The sequence below is a fragment of the Trachurus japonicus genome, chromosome 14 (assembly GCF_045865225.1).
Source record: "Trachurus japonicus isolate A0001 chromosome 14, Traja_1.0".
Lineage (NCBI taxonomy): Eukaryota > Metazoa > Chordata > Actinopteri > Carangiformes > Carangidae > Trachurus > Trachurus japonicus.
In genome coordinates, this window is record NC_140920.1 from 14,466,945 (window position 1) to 14,491,609 (window position 24,665).

At 42.4% G+C, this 24,665-nt stretch overlaps 1 protein-coding gene across 1 annotated transcript; it reads right to left on the minus strand.

The window, feature by feature from the left end:
* Positions 1 to 1,400: 1,400 nt before the first annotated feature.
* Positions 1,401 to 24,559, minus strand: LOC146974464 (sodium/potassium/calcium exchanger 3). Its single transcript, XM_085797837.1, has 17 exons — positions 24,088 to 24,559; positions 17,586 to 17,696; positions 10,543 to 10,619; positions 10,324 to 10,398; positions 10,151 to 10,235; positions 9,581 to 9,684; positions 9,419 to 9,493; positions 9,301 to 9,326; positions 6,155 to 6,208; positions 5,881 to 6,023; positions 5,626 to 5,792; positions 5,303 to 5,540; positions 4,872 to 5,038; positions 4,192 to 4,306; positions 3,983 to 4,095; positions 3,761 to 3,826; positions 1,401 to 3,255 (listed from the first exon to the last, which is right to left on the minus strand). The coding sequence occupies exons 1-17, from the start codon at positions 24,191 to 24,193 to the stop codon at positions 3,145 to 3,147; spliced, it is 1,833 nt and encodes a 610-aa protein (XP_085653963.1). The 5' UTR covers positions 24,194 to 24,559; the 3' UTR covers positions 1,401 to 3,144.
* Between the last annotated feature and the right edge of the window lie 106 nt (positions 24,560 to 24,665).

Consider the following 24,665-nt stretch of genomic DNA (forward strand, 5'->3'; position numbering starts at 1 on the left):
TGCGAAAAGAAAGCAGGGGAGGGAAACTAAACAAAATGACAAATTAAAAGCAGGAAACCAATGAGTATTTTCATTTTAATCTTTTAATCTGTAATGATATTTGCAATGAATTAACCATATAGTTCAAAAATTGCAGGAAGTCCCATCTCAGTTGTCCAATTTCAGAGTCCGAACCCGATGTCACAGTTGTTTTACTCATCCAGCATCTCAGTCTCAAAGAGAAAAAGCACCAAATCTTTAAACAATTGAATATTCAAATTCAAAGACAAATAACTGATTATTGTTGTTGCTGTCAATTTCCTGTTAGATCAACAACAAATATTTACTGATTGTTCATCAACAGATCCAGATTTCTTTTTTTTGTTTTACCGCCTACAAACTATTCCTCAAACCTTGATGATAGTTCAGTGAAAGCAGAGCTTCTGACAGACAATTAAGGAATAATTGTCACAATTTCTTTTTTACTCATTTTCAGTCATCTGTTACTGTAAATCCCCATTAAGATGCATTGATGGGATCTGGTTTTGAAACTCCTGCATAACATTTGAGCAGATGAGATAATGTGTGTTTAAATGGAGCTACACTTCTAAACTGTCAGCATAAATAATTGATGAAACAATTACAGTTATAGAGAAAATTTAGTGGCAAAAAGAAGTGAAAACGTCTTGTCAAGTGGAATTTCTCCCACTGAAGAGGTGAATGGTTTCAATAAAGTAAAAACTCATTTCAACTATTGAAACAAAGAAAACTCCAATTGCTTTTACACTCACTTATTTGAATATTCAACTCATTCATTAAATATTAAACCTAATTTCAGCCTGTAAACAGGAGTCTTGTTATAAAGTGGAGTGTGTCAATGAATCAATACTGAAATAAAAGGAAATATTAGTGCTTAAAAGATTCAAAGATGAAAAGACAATTTCAATTGACTTCAATACAGACTGCTGGTCTGTTACAGTCTTCATACTGCTCTAAACAAGTGACAAAATATGCATTCATTCTGTTACAATTCACAAGTAGACTTACATTGTTTTTTTTTTTTAAATATCAAAAACACCACAAAACTAATCTCTGTCAGACATTCATTATTGTAAAACTATGTAAATATTTTTAACATTTACAAACAGTAAAAAGTATTGTCAAGTAGACAATGATAATAATTATACAGCCATTTTAAAAACAAAAAAAAGTCACCTTCATCGCTTTGGTGGAACAGATCTTGAATTCAAGGGTTCAAAACAAAACAAAACTGAACATGTTGAAAAATAAAACTATTACGGGAATGAATCCAGATTGTTGTGCTTTCCTACAGGACACAAGAGCAGCTGGCGTGTGTATGAATGTGTAATATGCAGCATTATTTGCCATAAGACACACTCGCAGTACACTGTGAGTATGAGTGTATTTTTTATTGTTCTGCCTTGTCCTGATCCAAGTTTGTGCTAGTTGTAAAAATGTTCCACCAAAGTGAATTAATCTCCTAAAAATGTACAAGAAACAATACAAACATCGATTGTCGTACCTAAACGTGAAGTATTACAACTAACCTGCACTCAAAGTCAAAGTTTGTGACACTCATACAAGTACATTATATATTAGATTTCATAGTAATAAGACCTCTAAAAATACTGTTACACTAAGTTAATCTTCTTACGTACATTAAGCTGTACCAATACTTGCTTTTAAGTAGTGAGGCAAAAAAAAAGTCATCAAAATATCGTCACAATAATGTGCATTTTCATATCAATATTTCTATTCTAAAAAGTCTTTGACACACACAGTGTCCATCCTTCACTGTCAGACTTGACCTCGATGTCTCTTCAGAGGTTCCTGGCTGTTCTTCAGTGCCACCTGCTACATTTGAATGCATGTAAATATTTCCACACTAATTGTAACGTCATCTAGGGTCGACATTCAAAACATATAAGTGTATCCAAATCCAGGGTCAACAGAGAATTCAGTTAATCTGATACATGACACGGCAGATACAAGTACCACTGTCTCCGTACGACCAACATCCCACACCCTGGTCCCTGATGTGTTTCCAAGACGATTTGTTCAGTACTGTGTAGCCTGGTAATGTTTTTAATGGGTGGTCTCACTTAAACGCCTCATTACACCTGCAGTAAATCATTGATACAGCTCTCTGCTCATCCTACCAAAACGGTTTGATTAGTGCCTCTGAAAATCCTCAGGAGAAAATAATGTGGATGCAGCAGCGGAGAGGATGTCGGCTAATGAACTTACTGTGTTGTTGATAAAGCCAGGCAGCAACTAAACAATCCTGTAAATGATCTGCTTGGCTGCAGCAGCGCTCACAATACAGACATTAGGAGTATAAATAATTACAACTAAGCTGCAATAGTGCCTGACAGAACAAGACTTTTTTTTTATTTATTTTTTTATTTCTGCTCACTGTGTTGGATATTAACTGTTAATGTGATGTGCATTAGCAACAACAAGGCTACAACCCTTCTAATGGCTTATTGCTCTGATGAAACACTGATAGCACATAATGTATTCAAAACAAACCTAATTATCAAGCACATGCAATTTGGCTAATTGCTAAGAGCTAATTTTGCTACTTCTAGCAGGAGGCAACCATCCTCAAAATTGAGTTTCAATTTTAATTTTAAATTTTAAAAAGAGACATGAAATATGATTCAGTGGGTGGAAACTAAAATATTAACTCAGTCATATTGCAAAATTATTAAAATATGTGCCAGAATATAGCAGCCACAACACCCTGCTAGCACTAATGCTAATGGGAAGAAGACATTTTTCCCTCTCACATCTCACTACTAAAGGCCAAACAGTGATGCAGCTTCCATCTGCCATGCCATTCAACTTTTTTTTGCAAGTCACCCAATTATATACATAAAAGACTGACAGCTTTTCAAACACTGCACTGTACGAGGAGTAGGAGGAAAATACAGCTGTGCTATTGACAGACTTTAGTGTGAGTTTGTGTGGTTGCATGTGTACAGTATCATCCTATGGAGATGCACAGAAATCCTCACGAGGAACACAACAACACTGTCACTCTTGTTTTTTTTCTTTTTTTGTTTTGGCTGCACAAAAGAGGACGTGTGGTGGAAACGTAGGTATTCAGCATGTTGTCTGACAGGGTTTGACCTTAAGGCCTCACATTTGTCCAAAGAGGATGGAGCAGAGCAGGAAGATGGCATAAAGAAACAAAAGTCCCAGACCCAGACGGCGATCCAGCTTCCAGTGGTTCAGATGAACACTCGTCACCTGCGAGTGGAGAGACGGTGGTGAGAAAGAGCCAAAAAATATAAACCTGAGATTATTCCAACAAGGAGCATGAGACACCCACATATCAATAATTAATCCTAGTGTATTCAGTAAAGTAGACTATTGTTATCGTTCACAAATAAAATAAAACTAATAATTTAATGAGTTTCCCTTCAAATTGTATTCATTTATTTTTTTTGACCACATGGGGCTATACAACAAAATGTGACACGACGCTGACATAGGTTTGAAAATACAATACTGGACAAAAAATATGGCTGAACTATGACTGAAATTATTTAAAGGCTCTTTGTTGCACACTGAACTTCTGACCTGAGAAACATGACACTTCATCAAACATGTTCTGTCTCATTCTGCGTATTAAAATAACACAAACAGGTGAGAGACACCTGACTTCAAAGAGTATGTTGTATCTTAAAATTAGACCTCGGCAGAGATGAAAACCACGTAATTTGCAATGTTTTCGTATGTTGCGTTCACTCACTGTCAGAAACACGGACGCCAGCAGCAGGATGACAGAATACACCAGCCCCTTATTATTTATGAAGATCTGTAAGAAAACAGTAAGTGTCACAATTTTATGACAACTAGAAGTGGAGACCCCAAATCTCTGCTTTGATATATCTCACACAAAAACATCAGTAACCCAAGGAAAAAGCAGGAAAGAAATGGCTCATATTGTAGACAAATAAAAGTGTGTGCATACTGATGATCCGTGTTCCACCACAAGGGTACGTAAAGCCCAGGGGAAACCCAAACCTAGCAGGATGTCAAAGATATTGCTGCCTATGGAGTTGGACACAGCCATGTCCCCCATGCCTGAAAAGAGACATAAGAAAAATGACATAAAAAAAGTATTTAAAGTATAAAAAGTATTTGCACCACAAAGAGACGAAAAGCAAAAAATGTTTTTACCTTGTCGAGCTACAATTAGACTTGCCATACAGTCAGGCACACTGGTCCCTGCAGCCAGGAAAGTTATACCCATGATATAGTCTGGGATGTCTAGTGTGTGGCTGATGATGGTAACCTGAAAGAAATAAGTATTCAGCGAAGTGAGTGAATGCAGCAGTGTTTTTTCATTCTTTTGCAATTCAGCAATGCACACAAGAGCAGTATTTTAAAGGGGACATATTATGGAAATATGACTTTTTGAAGGCTCTTTAACATATATTTGGGTGTTTGGCTTTCGTTCCCGCCCCCAAAATGTGAGAATTGACAAAAAAAATCCACATGGTTTTACGAGCTGTTCCCTCAGTTTTCTTCCAGTGATGCAACTAGGACTCGAATTTGCATAATACCATCCCTACCTGGGACCGGTAGAAGGGGCAGGGCAAGCAGTGGTTAATTTGCATTTAAAGGGACACGCTCTGAAACCGGCCGTTCTGAACAGGGCTGTTTTGAGAGTATGAAAAGAGCTATGATGTTTGATCCTTGGGGTATTTTGCCCAAAGCATGTCACAGATATGTCTTTAAGACACCTGGGAACTATTTTCATGTGTGTAATGGGGGCATAATATGTCTCCTTTAAGGTAAGTAATCACAGATATCTGCGAGTTCAGTATCTGTCAAGGTGTAGTTGCTGCCGTCCTTACCATCCACACCATGAGGTAGGAGAAGATGGCGATCCACAGGGTGGAGCCCACAAAGGTGACCATGAACCAGCGGTGCCAGCGTGGGTGGACACAGTTAGGCACAGTGCAGTAGAGCAGGAGGCCCAGAGGCCACGTGATCACCCACTTGACCCGTGCACAGCAGCCTCCTGTGGAGAGCAGGGAGTCGGGTCAAGTAAAGGTAAGGTAAGGTAAAGGTACTTTATTTGTCACATATACAGCTAGTACAGTGAAATTCTTTCTCTGCATTTAACCCATCCCTGAGGAGCAGTAAGGTAGTAAGTAGTAAGGTGCAGGAAAACACCTGAATATCTGAGGCACATCTCCCAGCAGCTTGGGAAGTGATACTTTTGCTTGAAACCCATAGAAATCCATCAACAGAAACAAATCACGTGGTGTTGGATGCTCCTGACCTGGTATGCGCACAGGACTGAAAATCCCATCTTCGTCATCGTCCTCCTCCTCTGGCTGGCACGCGTCCGCTCCCAGCTTGTCTCCTAACTCTGCGTCCCCCATCCCTGGTCTCCCTCCTCCGTTCTCCAGGCTGCAGGAGCCCGTCCTCTTCAGGCTGTTGCTGGTCGACCCGCCTCTGGACCCGGGGCCCGCCTCGCCGTCCCGCTGGTTCTTCGAAGTCCGAATCAGCCTCTGTCTCTGTGAGAGGGAGGTTTCTGTTGGAGAGCTCCTGTACGGGGCAGGTGGAGTTACGTCTATATCCTGTGATATTTGTGTCACCTACCTCGCTGATGAGCATGCGTCCTGCCATGGAGAGCCTGGTGCGGGGGGAGAAGTGGGGGGTGATCATGATGCGCAGGCCGGCCTCGGAGAACGACAGTTTGTGTGGGTTGAGGATGAGAAGTTCATCCACCATGACGACTGGAGGAGGCTCCTGCCCGTGGGCTTGGCCTGCGAGAGAGGAGGTAATTACACATCAACAAAAAAACAAAAGCCCCGCAAGACGCAGCGATCAGGTTCAGCTGGAGCGTCCTCTGACCTTTGTTGAGCAGCACCATGGAGGTGTTGCAAGCGGAGGCGTCCTCTCCCATCTTGTCCTCCCTGTGGTCCTCTGATCCGACGCAGCACGGCCCGACGCTCCTCACCTGGCGCGTCACGAACGTCAGAAGCTGAGAGTTGAACCTGCAGCCAAGCAGACGCCTTGTGTTTACATCCATGGACACAAGAACAGAGTCTGAGTGTGTGTGTGTGTGTGTGTGTGTGTGTGGAGTCATGATGACTGATGAGGACGTTCGGTGTCTTTGTAAACTTACTTCATGATTATAATGTAGATTCCATACATGGTCATGAGGAGCAGGGACTCCCACCTGCAGAGCAAACAGGAGATCTGTGTTAAACATTTCACATCAAAGCCATCGTGGTATAATTCACCTGAACCAGTGGTGTCTGTGCTGCCTTACATAAGTATAAATGTGTGGATAATGACTGTTAAATATAATTAATTTCAACATATTTATAATCTCAGTTATGGAGCAAAACATTTCTTCACATATCAAACAAGGCTCTGTCTGATTCTATTACACAAGATTTATAAAAGACGAAGAAAAAAAAACACAAAAAAAACAACACATTCATGATTACAGTTTCTTACATATACACATAAGATAAGCAGCTTTGGTTATTTCTGTGTTTTCATCCTTGTTGCCTGGCTGTATTTCCAGGAGCTGGTTGTGTGGTTGTGTGCTCTGAATCAAATTGAACCCTGATCAAACTGTTTTTAAACTCTTCATAAATTGTTTTTCATGTGACTCAAAATGCTTCTTTTGAAAACTTTAACTTTGAACATATTTATTTTCATGTCACAGAGAGAAACTGAGATCTAACAGATCTACAGAGGACGCCGTAGCCACAGGCCTCCATGCTGCACTGCCCCACCTCTCACAGCAGGGGAGCTACCTGTGGCTTCATGGACGACAGCTCTGCGTTTAACACAAACTGGTGGACAAACTGAGGGACCTGGGACTTCCTCACTCCACCTGCATGTGGAACAGCTTCCTGTCTGGTCGCAGCCAGAGTTGGAGTGGTTCACCACAGATCTACGGCCCTCAACCTCAACACCGGGTCCTGAGGGTGCTCAGGAAGAACAACATCAGCCAGAGACTGCTGGTGTCCTTTTACAGGTGCTCCATAGAGATAATGGCATACTGACACGCTGTATGTGTGGTACACCAGCTGCACGGTGGCTCAGAGGAAAGCGCTCCAGACATTAACACAGCCCAGAAGATTGTCAGTCGCCTTCTCCTCACTCTGGAAAAACTGAACAGTTCCCGCTGCCTCAAAAAAGCCAGCCTGTCACCTGTTTGAACTGCTGCCGTCAAGCAGATGGTACAGAAGATCAATCAAAACAAGGACACATAGATTCAAAAACAGCTCCTTCTACCCAACAGCAATAACTTATTTATTTTAACACAAATTCTTTTTTATGCTCCCGTATAGTCTTTTATCTACCTTTAATGTTGCACTGACTGGTTTGGCATTTTAAAGCAGAAGTAAGTGGTCCGGTCGTTTTCGCTAATGCTGCGTTCCAGGCAGGCTTTTGAAATCGTAAATTACAGCTTCAAGTCACAACTTACGACTTTGTAGCGTTTCAGGCAACCCACTCACGTTTTTCCGACCTGTTTTACCTGTGAAAGTCACTATAACGGCCACTCGTAACTTCCGACCGGTGAACTCGTACCAGATCGAACTGGTACGACTTCACGGTCGGAAAAATACGAGTTTCCTTGAACACACCATAACAGTCCTCGTCCCTATGTCGCCACATTCACGGCGTCCCTTGGCTGCACACACAGCCCTGCATGCCGTTCTCTCTCCTCATTGGATAAAAACTGTAGGATACGATAAATGTTTTCTCTTCGGCTCAGAGCAGAGCAGAGGGACTGACAGACCCGTGTTTCGGTCCAAACACTCTATGTAAGTGATTGCTGTCGGAAGATATAACTATTTAAGACTTATATTAACACAAATATATCACTTACTTCTGCTTTAATTTCATTGTACAGGTTACAATGACAATAAAAATGTTCTGATTCTCAAGGTTTTCAGGGACATTGAAGTGAGGATTTTAAAGTAGAGTTTTTTATTTGCCTTGAGGAGAGTTATTGCTGCTTTTGTACTCTTTTGACTCACTGAAACAGACAGCAGACGTGCAACTGTTGACTCCTGCAAACACCAATGTTCACCAACAAACACCTAAAGTGAGCTTGTTCTAAAAGCAGCTCCATTTGATGACCACTGCTGCACATGTTGAGACTCATATCTCAGATTTTCTGACCATGTGGTGATTTGGAAAAGGTGGCTGACACACAAATCTGCCACGGTGTATTCAGAGGGACAGTGGGGAGGTGAAATACAGCAGGAGAGCTCAGGCTGTAAACACTGGGATTCAATAACAGTCCTCCATATATCACCGATGAATGCACCGTTCCAGCTGACTTTAAGTCCATGATTAAATCAACTCTTTCATTAAAACCACTGACTCATATAACAATGGAGCCTCTTTTTTTTTAGCAACAGGCTTCAGGCCAACAGAAGAGGAAACAATCAGGACAGCTCAGCTTGTTGAAACTCAAAAACTACACAAAGGAAATCAAATAATTTACAGCTAAGAAAAAAAACACAGAAGTGTGAACAAATGGCTGTTATTATTAATGACGCACACACACACACACACCTCCTCCACACAAATTATATAAATGAAATTTTCTTTCACAGCGAATTTTAAACTCAGCATGTTCGTCGCCTCTGTGACTCTGAAACGAACGGCGGCTGAAATACATGTGCAGATGTTGTTGTCGTTGTTTGTCGAGTACAAACCTGGATCCAAATCGATGTAACACGCTCCTCAATCACTGACTGTTGAACCTGCTGAAACCGTCATCTTCATGATTGTAATAACAGTCATTTGAGGGAGAGGCTGTGACATCAATCAGGGGACGAGGGGGAGGAGATGAATTCGAGATCCGTCTCCGTGGAAATGTGAGCTCATGATGGACACTGACTGAGACACAGTCCTCAGGGTTTCAGGTATATACTGAATATGTTTTTGTTAGGGTTATGATATAATTATGAGTTTGCAGCTTAAAGTGAGCCTAAGGTAAATTTGTGTGACATTTGGTTGATGTCGCTGTGAGTTAATGTTAACAGGGACGTCAGCTCCTTTTCCATCAGCCGTGATCATATAATCATAACGCCTCATTCAACCAAATTCCTGACAGGAAGTTTAGCTTTCAAACAAGCTGAGCCTGGAGGATAAATCCAAACTGATTTATACAGGTAGTGCTCATGAAACCAGTACAAGACAACGTCTCTGCAGGGGATCAATCAGTTCCTGTAGCATATGTTTAAAAAGGCAGCACAGCTAAAACGTACGGACACGCTTCAAGGTGTTTGAACTCACCAGACCACTTTGGCGTCGTAGATAACCTAAAGAGAGAACAAAACCGATCCTTTAAGCACAATGTGGACGAGGAAAACCTCAACCGTGATGGATAATTTTGGTGAAAAGCTCATCTCACCATGATGAGAGTCAGGACAGAGAGGATGTAGTAGGAGGAATCTCTAAAAAGAGACCACCATGTCAGTTCCACTGTCTGGAAAGAAAAGATTACAAGTGTCAAGTGTTCAATCTCAGTAACAGCTGCAGGTGAGATGCTGATTTTTTTTTTTTTTCATAGTACCTGGCCTGCAAAGATCCCACTCAGGCCGATGATGACCAGGATGTTGAAGACGGCAGAGCCCACGATCGTGCCGACTCCGACATCTCCTTTCGTGATGAAAACACCTGAGGGCGGGGGAGACACGGGGACGAGGGGAGAGGAGGTCAACCGTGTCGCTTTGTTTGGTTTCAGATGAGATAAAAATCCCCTCAGTCCGTCGTCTCCTATCAGCTTCTGCTCTGTTGACAAGTCACCTGGTGCCCACACGTACGCACTCTGTTGTTTCATTCTCTGCACTATATTCGTTAGTCGACCCGTCTCTGATTTTTAGCATTTTGCGACAAAAAAAAAAAAGAAGAAAGACACCAAAGCACATTTATTCGAATATCTGAAATGTGTCGCTTGGCTTGTAGAAATTTAATTCAAATTAAACTCTGCTGACATCTCCTGGATTATTTTTGCACTGCAGAGGCTGAGAAGATGAATTGAAATTTCATCATCAGGACTTGAAATTGTATGAATACATTTTTACAGACATCAAATCAAACCTGGCACAGCTGATATTCAGTGCTGTCTGGCTGAGCTACTAACCAATAAGAGAGGTGAAGAGCTCTGGAGCTGAGCTTCCTGCAGCCATAAACGTCGCCCCGGCCACATCTTCACTGAGCTGCAGGTTCTGTAAGAAAAAACAACAACCTATAACTTATATAATTCATTTCATATTCATCATAACATAGGAAGTCAATCTGCAAATTTTTCCTCACCTCAGATATTTTCTCCAGGGAAGGGACAAAGTAGTCGTCACAGACGATGGCCAGGGCGTAGAACATGTAGATGGCCTGTAGCAGCACAGATAAGAGACACACAAATCCTGTTGTTTATGTAGGTTGTGTCTTTGGAATATATGATGTCAGATGTCAGATGAGTCAAGGACGTAAACAAAGTCAAGAGAAATCAGAGAGTATTGTGTATGAAACACTCACACAGAGTGCATGCAGACACACAGCCCCCTTCTTCCTCTGCTCCTTGGTAAAGATGTCCTCTGGAAACTCGTGGATGGCTGTGGAAATTTTATTTGTTAATTTTGGTGATTAAGGAAGAGGTTTCACTTTAATGTAAGAAGCAGATAACACTGTTTACCCTGTATTGTGTGTTCATTATCAGAAATATAAATATCTGAAGCTCGGTCTCCCTCTGATTTCTGATGTAAAGCCTCAATTTACAATATGACCTTCTTTTATAACATCCAGAGATTTCAAAATCATCAATTACATAAAGGAACAGTGTTAAGACAGAGCACCACCCATAGCAACATCTTCTAGACACAGTGTTTGTCTTGCACTCAACAGTGACAGGAAGTGAGGTGGAAGTGAAAGTGGCAGCTGCTTCCTGTTCTTCCTCGAGTGTGAGAGAAATGGACAACTGTTAATGACGCTCAGTGTCCCCGCGTCCTCCTGACGTTACCACAGCGAGAGCCGTGTGTGTGGTACAGCACCAATTTACAACTCTGAGTCGAGCTGGGTGAATTTAAACTATGGAGGGGGGTGGGGGGGGGGCATGGAGCTATTTATAGCTCTTCTGCTGTCTGAGACAACAGTGGGTCGACGAGCACACAATAAGCACGGTGAAGCCGTCACGATGCGCGCTGCAAGCTGCACGCTGCACTGTGGCTGTATGGAAACTGAACAGCAGACTGCGTGGATTAAGATCGGGTCCCTTGTGATGGAGGATATGAGATGTGATCTTTGACACTGCAGTGTCAGAGTCTGAGAGAGGGAGACCATATGGTCCCGGGGAGGGGACAGTAATTTGCTCGTGTTCAGTCAGAAAATGTAAATGTTTGTCCACCGATGTTTACACATTTGTGTCTATGCCAGAGTGAAGCGCTGTCTGTCTGCTCGCAGGCCTGTCGTACCACAATATCCTCCATGTGCAGCACTGTAAGGGACTGAGTGAGTGGGCTGGCGGGGGGCTGAGTCTCTGCTCTCTGAGGAAAAAGCCCGTTCACTCAGTGCCAGCTGTTACCACAGGGCTCGTCCACTACATCATCCAGGCTTAGCATGTAGACTCTGTGTCATCTTATTGCACGGCTGGATGTGAAGTTGCACTGTATGCGTCTTCCATAGCGACCTGTCAGGCTGATCAGCTGTTGGACATCTGTTCTCCCTCCACCTTCCCCTCTGCCCCCACCGAGTCCCGTCTCACCGCCCTGGAAGACTTCCAGTCTCCTTTCTGCCCCAGACCATAAACTCCCAGGTTCTGCTGTAGGTAGAAACGCGGGGCTGCAACATGCAGCTCAGATGGACGCTTTGAAGAGTTGCTCTGGTGAAGGCAGTTGCTATGGTGACCCTCTCCCCAGGGGCAGCTTTTTTTTTTTTTTTTTTTTTTGATGGGTGGCAGTAGGAAGCCAAAGGCAAGGCGATTGCGTGAACAGTGAGAAAGGGGGGAGGTGAATATGTGTTTCCCATGGTTAGGGTTTATGAAAAATGAAAAAAAAGAGAAGTGACAGCAGCTCTGGACCGTAATATCTAAAAATATTTATTTTTCCTTACAAACCCTCAGGAGAGGTCTGAGAGAGTGAGGGGGGGTGAGGGGGGTGGGGGTGGGGGGGCAGCACAGCTACGATACATAGAGACAGAAACAGTGTGCTGGTTTAGTGAAAGCTGCCGGACAGGAATGTGCTCCGCCAAGACTCTTACGCTGTGGTTTCACAATACAGGACCACAAAGTGAAACACCCGTGTTAATCACCAGCGCACATCTGCAACTTCCCAAATCAGGGATTCGAGCCAGATGTGCCACGAGCTCGATAAAATCACTCCTTTTGTAACCGGGGGCTGATTTTGATGATGTTGATGCACGGGCACGGCTCCAACAATAAAAGTCCGTCTGCGCTCAGACCTCCAACATCACTGCTCCCACAACTCGTTCACCTCTGACCTCGTTCTCTCCATCACCGCGACTTCATATCTCTGAGACACAAGCTGAAGTGAAGTACTCTGAATGAAGAAGATATTTTATTTATACACACGTGTGAAAAGCTCCATAGATTCCCTGAACCTTTGCACACATCTATAGCTGCTCTGGCTTCTGCTCTAGCATGTAGCTGCTCACTTCCTGTGGGCAGACAGAGGCCCCCGTGAAGTCCAGTTTTGTCTCTTCCTCCGTTTAAAGATGCATCACCACATTTCACAACGTATTGAGGTTGGGTGATGATTTCCTCAAACCCTGTGCAACGCGTCCAGCTCATCGGCTGTGAGGCAACACACCACACACTGTGTCAGTGAAGTGTAAGGAGGACCTCCCTACACAGGACACTGAAGAAAAACAGACATGTCTATGGTTTTTATGTGACCTTTCTTCAGAGTTACTTTCTGTGCTTAAAATTAAACTGTGACAGTAATTTATTCTACTGCACAAAGCAAAACCCACTGTGCAACACTGGGGTCGCTGCACTTTCCTTCAAAGAGGAATGTCGGAACCGTCATAAAGCAGAAACAGCGGGATGGCTATTGGGTCCATTAGCAATGACCTGGTACAATCACAATACAATGTATTAAATCCGCTGAAAATGGAATAAACTAAACAGGCTCTCCACTGATTAGAGCATGAAATTCGCTGCTCAAAAAGTCATTGTCATGGATTTGCTGTGGGAGCGCGGCGGCATTAGAGCTGAAAATTTGGATATCAGGATTTCCTCTTGTGTATAATTGATTAGACAACAGTGATATTAATATAAATGAGAGACGGTGTTGAGTCCTGCCTTGCAAAAAACAGACCCATTGGAAAGAACAGAAAAATGAATCGGACTTCAAATATATTATAAAATGAATGAAACAGTCTGAACCTGCTCAGGCTGTTGTTCCGAAGGGAAAGACAAAGCTATACAGTTGTTCTTCATTCTCTTTCTCCTGGGTGTCGTGTTTTCACTGGTTATTGTGTTTTGATCTTAATCTTCTCAATTTATTTGCAGACTAATGCAGCATTAAGTTCTGGGTGTCTGCAGTTACTGGTTGTTTATTTGCTTTGTCAGAGAGAGATAAATGAATAAAAATAATAATAATTTCCAACAGAAAATAAACTCTGTAATGGAAAAAATGTGCCTGAACAACAATTTTCTGAATTAATTCACAGGTGCATGTTAAAATGAGACGCTGTTCGTCAAGAGGCAAAGAGTGGGTTTGCGCTGAGCTTTAACACGGCTCTATAAAACTTTATTAGCTCTCACCACTCCACCACAACATTTACTGCAATTATAAAACACTGTTGTCTAATTCAAACTGCAGCAATGCATCAATCATCTGCATGTTTATTTTGGCGTGGTTTAGATAAGATAATAAACACAAATGGCAATTTTTATATTACATCTAACACGTTGGTGTAAGCTAAAAAGGTTTTATTTTTTCCATGACATGAACTTTGAACTTTCCATGAATTTTTTCCATTAGTCACTGAGTGATACACAGATCCATCTCATATCTGTACTTTGTGCAGAACAATAAAGCCGGAGCAGCAGATGATCTTCGAGGTAAAAATGAAATCGGCGCTAAGTGGAGCCAGTGCTGAATGACAGGCAGTGGGCGGGACGTAATAATGTATTGATCTGAAAGTCTGCAGGGGTCCTGGAGTCAAGCTACGGTATCGACTGGCACACGGAGTAAAGTCGTATCATGCACCAACCAAACCAGTGCCACACACACACACACACACACACACACACACACACACACACACACACACACACGCTGCATTTTTCATGAGGAATCAAAAAATAAATATTTCATCCAGGTGTGTAATGTAAGTTCAATTATGCATTTGTTCTTTGATTTGCTTTCCTTTGAGGCAGTTTGAATAAAACGCTGATGAAACGACAGCAGCGCTTCAAACCGCCTGACACACACACACACACACACACACGCACACACACACACACACGTCAATAAAAGCACCACACCATATACACACACTACACACATCACACTGTTATGACAGAGGTGCAGCTCTGCCTCATCATAAACGGCCAGCCATCATCAGCTGGTTGACGACATAAAACTTTTAAGAGGCGTTTTATCTTCAACCTCACGACCTCTGCCTTTTATTCTTTAAACGCTGACCTGTTTTTGCAGACGGAGAGCGAGAGGGGGACTGAGCAGGATCCATCCGGGTCTGCTTCACATTTTCCACAACTTCACATAGCTACAAATAATGACCACACATTAACCTCGGTTTGCTTTGTGTGGCATCCGTAATCTGGCTGTCCTGATAACAATCCAAGACCATTTGAAGACAATTTGCTTCAGATTATCTGCCAGCTTCCCTTTCTCAGTGCATTCAGCCCCACACAAAAAAATAAAACCCCGAAAACATGGCAGTGGAAAAATACTATTCTCAGCTGACTGTCGTTTGCCAAGACAAACAACATTACAAGCCTCAGCCACACACACACACACACACACACTCATGCAGTAAGAGCCATTTACTTCATTTACATTATTTGGATTCATTCACCCCTCCTTCATCTCCTCACCGTCTATTTTTAGTTCTTTGCTTTGCACTTTTAATGCTTGAAAGACAGAATTGTCTGGGTTTCAAAATTTAGCATTCAGTTGCCTAGCAACAGCAGTCTCCGAGGCTTGTCAGCTGAAGGCGGATCAAACCGTCTCCATCTTGTTAAGCAGCCGAGGGATGAAAAGAGTGAAAGAAAGCCTGGGGCTGGACGTTACTGTGCAATCCCCAAGATAACATCCCCCCGAGGTCCAGCGAGGGTTTTTTAATCACACTACAGATTATGCAATCACTGTCAGACGGCCTGCTGAGGAGCGGGGCGGCAACCTGGGCCCCGAGCCGCGATCACCGCTGCGTCTCGTGCTACCTGGTCCGGCTCTGTGTAGCTGCTCGTCTCCACTGGGAGAGGAACGGGCGAAATGAAGTACAATTAAGTACCTATCTTCAGTGTGCTTGTGTCCTTGTGAGAGATAATGAGGGAGATCTGTGTTTGCAACCGGGAACTCAATAAAGGTTAAGTATGTTATCAGGTAGAAAAACACAAATGGTGCTGCACAGAGCGAATGGAGCTCTGGTGGAGACGTACGCCCAGTCTCATTATTTTCTCTCTCAAGTGCAGGGAGGGAAAAAAAACAATAAAAAAAAAAACTCTGGTGTAATATCACAGAGGAGGATGTGTGACAGCCAGTGGGACAGTGAGCTTCCTGTATTGTGTGAATTTTACTGCAAGTGCCAGATCAATTGTCCCTGATGAGTCTATATGTTCACGCACATCAAACACAAGCTCTCCAAAAATATAACCAATAAATTATTGGTAATGTCACTGCAGCAGTTGAATTATTTCTCCAGATATTAGTATAAAAATGTGGGTTTAAGCCTAAAATGGCCGAGAGCGGATGTCTGCTGATAAATCAGTGAACACAATTAAAAGTGATGTCTGAGGTCATGCAGTAGATAACCAAACAAGTCAAAGCCAGACCTCTAAAATAAACAAATGTCTTGATATAGTGTTTATTAAAATGACTATAAATCCAACATAATGATTAAGAAAAGCTGTGCTGTGCTGGTGTTGGGTGTATATGATGTCACATGACGATTTTTCCCAACTGCTGTGATGAATGAGATGAAAGTGCAAAGTGCTGGGAAGTCTTCACAGTGTCTTACACTGTGTATTTTCGCTGCCACATGTGCACATCCTACGGCAGCCGTCTTTCACTCCAATCTATTTTTAACAAGCTGGAGATTATTCATTGTGCATGTGTGAGGGAGTATATATTTGGAGGTTATACACCCACAGCGGGCAGATTATACCTGAGATAACAATTTATTTGCACAGTATATAATAAGCATAATTTGACTTGCTTGTCAATTTGTGAGAGAAATTTTTGGACTGATTTGCATACAGTGCAGCATTGTGACTGACAGCCTGATATTAGCACAGCCGAGGAGTAAATGCAAATGATCTGAAGATAGAGAATTGTAGGCTATATTGTCACCGAGGCAAAAAGGTTTTTTCTCGGTGCAGCTGTGTTATTTTATCTACTCGGTGCTATTCTCCCCACACAGCTCCTCTCACTCTGATCTGAATTTTTAATAATAAAACTGTCAGCTGTGATGACTGCGGCTCATGTCAGGCAGCCAGCTAATCAGCCTGGGAACAAGAGAAACACGGGTCTGATTATGGCTGTCGATTGGCTGCAAGTCTCAGCAATAATTCGACAAAGAGCAGTTTGAATTTGTCTAAACTCTTCACAGTGCAGCCGCGCGTGAGGAGCAAAGGAAAGTGAGTTGGCTTCTGCTGAAAAACAAACAAAAAAAACAAGACTACCTGCAAAAAAATCTGATCTGACTTTCACTCCTGACAGCCTCCTCCTTTGTGCTCCGTCTTCCCTCTTGAGCATTTCAGTGCACGAGCTCGAACTGACTACACACTCCTGTCAACTAACACAATGCTGCTTGGTCTGCATGACCTTTCACTGGCACCTGCAGGGGAGAGGCACAAACCACTGGTCCACTCCACCCTCCTTGTTTACCTGCATGCACCACGCACACTTAACGTAACGTAGGGAAACAACAGCAATAAATCATTCTGACTCTTTACATCTTCTAAATACTCTCTAATGAATTCCTCACCAATACAATATACAGTACACCATACGTGCACTTGTGTCACTACGTTGCCAGGTTAAACGTACAGTAAAGCAGTGTAATAAACCATCACTGCAATAAGTCCTATCTTCTTGTATGTAATTTACTAGATACATTTATATAACAATAAAGCAGACACTCCAATCTGCTTGACTCTGAGTTTTATCAGTTGTGATAAAATGTAAAATATCCCAATACATAACAGCACCATGATGTCGTATTACACACACATTTATAGAAGATATCATCCATATCACCCAGCCCAGCCCTGCGCTGCACGATAAGGAGGTGCTGCAGATTCTGGGGGAGTTGGTGGGTCTGTCCTGGAGGAGCAGACGGCATCTACCCGGTTTTAAAAACACACAGTGACTCACCTGCTCGGGGCTGACCCAGGCTCTGGTTGTCTGACGTCTCCTGCATCAGCCTGCGAGTCCATCGCAGCGTCCCGTCGTTCACGCCTGGCCGAAACCCAAAGGACTCCGTCTCTGTTACAAAACAGCACCAGAGACATTTTAGAGCGAAACCAGCACAAGTAACTAATTGATTTCTACGTCAGCTACTCGTCAGATAAAGATCTTGGTGTCAGTCTCCATTCTTAGCAAAGGGGCCGGAAACATTTGCAGTCTCTCTATTATTAACTATTTCTGATTTGATTCTCTGCTTTTATATGAAAGTAATCTGATGATAATGTGAATAATCACTGTTTGTGTCGCTGACAAACAGAGTGAAACCCAAAAGACATGGATTTTTATAAGGACAGAAAACTGAAATTCCTCCAACATGAAGGTAAACCCACCAATTTAGCATTTTTGTTAATTACTATGAACAATTAACTGTTTATCACGATGGCTGTCAATTGAATTTCTGCTGTCACTTTTCTCAAACACTAACCGGGCAATCTATTTCTGATTTTATGAGTTTGGCGTTTAAAAATGTGCACTTGTCCACCTTCACCCAGGAATTATTATTGCCCCTTTTTCCCCTTCTGGTTATTGTCTCTGGAGTTATATTAGAGTGAAACGAGGACTCGACAGACTGAAGTTTCATGTTTCTGGCTCTGGCAGATAAGAGCATGTTCAGTAATTCACTCTGTGCTGCCGTCAGCTGTCCTCAGCCAACAGCACTGGAGACTTCGCGGTGTGTATTTCAGCTGTGTATTTCATTCCTCAATATGTAGCTAATCTCTGTGTGGGTTTCAGTTTTTTGAGGCTTTACTAGGGTGATAGACGAGGAACTCCCCGCAGATAGATCTGTCTCATCATCTCTCCTACGGGAAAAAAGAAAATACAGATATACTCCACTGCCACCCACGGAGACCTTTCCTCGGAGGGCTGAGAAGACGACGAGACGATTATTACGCTCTGTACTACTACACACTGTCCTTTTATTTATGAAGCGGCTTGGTGTCTGTGTCTGATGCTCATCGTGATTGCCAGACGCTGTAGAGTCCCTTTGTAGCGTACAGCTCAATGAGCCTATTTCAGGAGGGCAGTGGTCGTGGCTGAGAGGAGACGTGAAGGCTTTCATGTTGAGGCATCAAGAGGAGCTCGACTCGTATGAAATTCAAATGGGCTCCTGCCACAGACGGCTCTGCGCCATTTTCACACTTTAAACTGGGAGGAGTTTCTAACACCTAAAGCAGATCTCATCTGATTAGAGAAAAGAGGGTGAAATAAAATGCACGATGCTTATTCCAGATTCTGATTTCGTTCTTCTTTCGCATCACGGTGCTGAGCACAAACAACATAAAAGACAACGAATGACAACTTTACAATTGATGTAAAATTAATCAGAAACCACTGTTTGACAAAAACTATCTAATTGGTAATGTAAATATCTGCTTCTTTCCTATTTTATTTAATTGCAAATTGATAGGCTTTCACCTTTCTACTGCACTTAAACTGAAACTGTGATGGTACTTTGGGAATTTGATTCTTAATACTGAGAAAAGCAGTGGCTCCCAGCAGATTAAAATGCAAAACAAATGCCTTGCAGTTGGGTCAAAAACATTCAACTAAAATCACGTCCTTGTGGTTGTTCGCTTCCACCACTCAGACTAATTTCACATTACATCCCTGTTTTTCCAGAGTCATATGAAATATTAACCATTTGTGTGGAATGTTGTTGTAATTGCTGTGTGAGTGAGGTCTCGACTAAAAAAAAACCTGTTCACACTGCCCTTGACCTTTGACCTACAAAATCTAATCAGTTCATCCAAATTTCAAGACATTACCTAAAGGTATTAGAGATATGAGGTCACCATGACCATGACCTTTCACCTTTAGCCACCAAAATCTAATCAGTTCATCCAAATTTCAAGACATTACCTAAAGGTATTAGAGATATGAGGTCACCATGACCATGACCTTTCACCTTTAGCCACCAAAATCTAATCAGTTCATAAGTGAATGTTTTTGCCAGAGTTCAGGGCATTTTGATAACATTTTCCATGAGAATGAGACGGATGGACGTACATATGACTTGTAACTTACATAACAGTGCAAAGATAGAGTCTAAACTTTGTCTTTTCCCTGTGTTCAAACTCCACATGGCCCCGATCAATAACATACAATTGTCAAGTTCTTAATCAAAAATCCTGTTTGCTCTGCTCTCCTTTTGTTTCTGTGTTGGTTTTTCAGGTATTTCTTAACTCTAATGTTACAATAAGCTGCTTTAAAGTGGACTTAAAGAATGCAAAATCACTTTCAAACACATTTAGCCACACTGTCTTCAGTCAGACCTTGACCTTTGACCTTGCTTATACACTTTAGATGATCCATGGTGTTTAAGCAGACTTCCCTGTTGGAGTGATTGTTCCTCTGGATAAGACTGTCTGCTAACGGCCTTAAATGTAAATATAAGGTAAAAAGGTTACAGAAGGATCAGTGATGAAATCTAAGTCCTGCTGCCACATTCCTCAACATAAACACAGTGGCCGAATGCAGGAAGCTAAGTGTAAATACCATCATGTTAAGTGTAAATAATGTAAATCATTATTCATCTCTCTACACACACAGACTATGGGGAACCTTTGAGATGAAGCTACAGTATGTATCACTGATGAGTGTGACGCCATGTGTGGCATCTATTCTTTTCTTTTTTTCCTACTCTATAGGCACTAAATAGGTCAGAAACCACCTAAAATCATTGTGCTATCATTGTTAGAAAAACAAAATGGTAAATGGACTTGCACTTCTATAGCGCTTTTCTAGTCACTTGGACCACTCAAAGTGCAGTGTCTTGCCCAAGGACACTTCGACATGCGAACTGGAGGAGCCGGGAATCGAACCACCAACCTTAGTGAAGTTAGTGAACGATCGACTCTACCTCCTGAGCCACAGCCACCAAAGGGCAACAACAAATAATATCTTCCCCTCCACAAACTACCGTTGCCTCGTTCTGCAGCAGGAACGAGACACTGGATCCCATCAATCACTCATTGACTGGACAGACCGGCTTCCAGCTCTCACCACAAACAGTTCACTGATAGTAAATGACTCAGACTGTGAAATCCTCCATAGTGGCAATGCAGGTGAGTGTGGCTCCATCTGAAACCTGAATCTATAGATATTACTTCATAAAAAATAATAATTATCTGCCAATTCAACACTCTGACCTCCTGGTCCACCAAGATAACAGAGCAAAACCTCCAGATTTCCACTCTGACATTCAGACCGAGTGTCATGTTGCAGTAAACAGTGAGCTGATGAGCATCTGAATTGACCTTAAATGGGATCTAAGGCACAGTTATATAAATATCCGAGTGTAGACAACTCTTCACAGTTCACAGAAAAAACAAAAACAAGAACTAGACTCATTACTTTATGGCTGCATGAGTCTGCCAGGTTACAATCCTGTTTATTCAGACTCTTGAGTCGGCTAAAAGGTGTTTTCTGAGGTAACTGTGACCTTGGCATTTGACAAATCAAAATCAGGTCCTTTGTACCAATTTTTTTTTTTAGAAATGTCCTCAAGGCATTACAGAGATATTGTGTTCACAAGGCCAAAACCACATTTTATAAATTCACCTGTCTAAAACACACTTGACCTATGACCCCCAAAAGCTACCTAGTTCATCCACACGTCCAGATGATCGTCTGTGCCAAATGTGTAGTGATTCACTTGACTAATTCTCTAAATAATGTGTTTAAAAAATGTTTCATAGGGTCACCGTGACCCTGACATTTGATTAGCCCCCGAATATCTCAGCAGTTTGTCCTCGCATGGGTCTCTCCTGGAGGATTTCTAACAAAAAACCTGCTATAACTAAATCATCATAATTTTTACACAACCACTTGACAAGTAGCTGTTTCCAGCAGAAAAGCTCTGACAAACCGACTGTAGCTGCACCTCACTGTCAGCAACCAACAAGCCAACACAGCCGAACACTTAGCAGCTAAAGAGCTAAAAGTGAATAACACACCAAGAACACAAAAACACATACTCCTCAATTGGGCACTAACACAACTCGATGATGCTAATGTTGCTTTATGTCTCCTGGATGTGTAATTCAGTAATTGTGGGCACATTCACTACCTCCATCAAATTGTCACTGTGTGTTTACAACTCATTTCACCACACAGGATCTTAATGTGTCGACTGTTCGACTCACTGCTGCTGCGATTTCTGAATGAATGGAGAAAGACGGATAAAGACGAGGGGCGGCCATCTTGGAGATGAGGTGCTGGCTAGTGAGCCAAGTGTCCTCACACTTTTTCCATAAATTTCATTTTGCTTTAATTTTATTTTTGGCAGTTTTTGCTTTTGCAGCTTCGTCATGTACTTGTACAGTAAATAGTTTGTTTCGAATTTGTTTTGGACTGAAATTTTTGTTTGACATAATCAGAATGCTACTGATACTAAGTGTTGTCTCAGCACATCCATAAATGGTTATGCAAGCTGTGGTATTCAGGATGCTACAGTATGTGTCATATTTTCCAAGTGTTGTGAGTGTAACCTGCCTGTCGCCATTACAAACAGCAGACATTGCCCTGTGCTTTTATGTGGTTTAAGTTGAACGGCCTTGGTCTCGGTTCAAAAAACCTCTTGTGGTTGATGGCACACTCATAATTTAAAGGTGAAGTATAAATATTAATGACACGGCTCATTCACCAGGACACTCTTCAACGAAGGACAGCGTGCAACACCCGGATGAAACCTCAACGTAAATCAAACACTCCTGTTGGAACAAAAAGTTCACCCATTCACATCTTTATAACACACACCGGGATTACGGAGGAGAGCGTCGGTGCTGAAGCTGCTGATGAGTGCGAGTGACGATGTGTGACCATATCAGCAAAGGTGATGAGAGGATAATGAGCTGAGGGGGGAGGGAGGGGGGGGCGGAGGTGGGAGATGGTGCCATTAGGTGCGGTGCTGTGAGATGAGGCACTAAAGTATCTAACCAAGACTTTGCTAATTTATTTTCCCATTTATTTATTTGCTCGTGCATCTATGACAAAAAGACAAATAAGCTCAGTCTGGACACTGATGGTGCAAAATGTTACAGAGGTCGATGATCTGCAGGAGGCGGCGTAGCGAGGCGGAGGTGGGTCTACGTGCACACGAGCTGTAATGATTCATGTGACGTGAACTACACTACATGTCATTTCATAGATGTGTGATTCTCACTCCTCCCATGAGGACAGATGAGGAATCAGTGGGGAAATCAGTACATGGCTGTACGTCAATCACATGTGTTGTGTAAGACATTGTGTAATGAATTGAATTAAAGTTGCTGTTGCTATCCAGAAAAATAAAAATAAATGTTTGAATTGTATCTCATGTTCAACAATGATTTATTTAGCTGAATAAAAACACAATCGCAGCTGCAGTGACAGCCTGGGAAAAGGCAGAAATTAAAGGGCAGCCAGTTTATTTAGGGATAAAGGAAGTATGTCCACAAAGATGAATCCTTAAAATGTTCCAGTCATTTACATTATTTATACAAAGATGAATAAATGGCTGTTGAATCAGAAATAACCTCAAACCGAACATATTCCCAATAACAGGATTATTTTTTACATGCTACAATTTGTGTCTGCTGTGTGTAATCTGCAAACTGTCACAGTCATTCCTGTGGTGTGAACAGAGAACAACCAGAGGGACAGAGACCGGGAGACGTTTAGTGATGCTGTTGGAAAATGAACTAAGATCAAAATATTTAAAGCAGGTCTCCAAGTGTCTGGAGTGCAGTGGGGTTTGTCAATTTGAAAATAAAGCTTTGAGAATTTCACCTTAAACCTGTGCACCTGCTTATTCTGACTTGACTGAATGGTATTATAATGATTCATATTTGAATTCTACAAATGCATTTTGGATGGAGATTTGCAGACACAAATAGTCACATTTAGATTCATATAGAAGATTTTGAGATCCACGGACATAGGGAAGAGAACAATAACGTTGGCTCTCTATAGATTAATCGTGCTAAATTTTTCAACTAGTTTGATTTATGCTCTGATGCTCATTGTTAGGACCAATAGTTTTATATACCTCGGTGTAAGACTGTCTTCCATTTATCTTTATGATTTGTTCTTTTTATGGCTTCCCTTTTTACATATATTGTCAGATTATCACCTTATGTGATATGATTTTAATATAAGAGATTAAATATTACAGTTATTCAGCATCAGCCCATATGGGCTCCTGCTGGCTGCACCCCCCATTCCTCATGTAAATGTATGTAAATTCAGTGATTTATACCGTCATATGATCTGATATGCATCACACTGGTGAGTTCTTTAAAAAAAAATCTAAATATAATATTAAAGCCTACTTTATTGCTGTGTGTGTGTATAACAATGTCCATAGGATTATAATCACTGGGCAGCCTCGCAGGCGCGCGCAGCCTGAAGATCTATATTAAGGTCTCACCTGGTGCCTGGATAACCTGCGCGAGCCAAATGACGGCGACCAGCCCGACTCCACAGCAGCAGAACCGCTGGAAGGGCCGCCGGTGCCTCGCTGCTGCTGCTTTCATTCCTCAGCCGGCCGCATGTCCACGTATAAACATCTGTTGCTCTCTTTGTGACACTTGTTTCACACTTTTCTCTGCGAGCAGCTCCGAACAAACCTCCTCCTCCTCTCCTCGTCCTCCTCCTCTTCCTCCAGCAAGAGGCAACAGCAACAGCAGCGGAGCGACTTCTCTGCCAAGTTGTGTCAAAAAAAAAAAAAAAAAAAAAAAATCCCCGCAGAGTCGAGCCCGGTTTTCCCCTCCGGACTCAGAACAGACTCCGGGCGGCTTCACTCCTTCGAGCCTCCGGGTCGCACATAGCGAGTCGATGCGTAAAAACAGCTTTCAGCGCTCATGTGCACAGGCGGAAAGGTCGACAGCGGATCCCACAGTGAGGCGCAGCAACAGGAGGCGACATGCTCTGGGCTCCGAGCGTATCACACTCTCTCTCTCTCTCCCTCTCTGCCCTCACTGCGCGCTCCTCTCATCGGCCACCAGG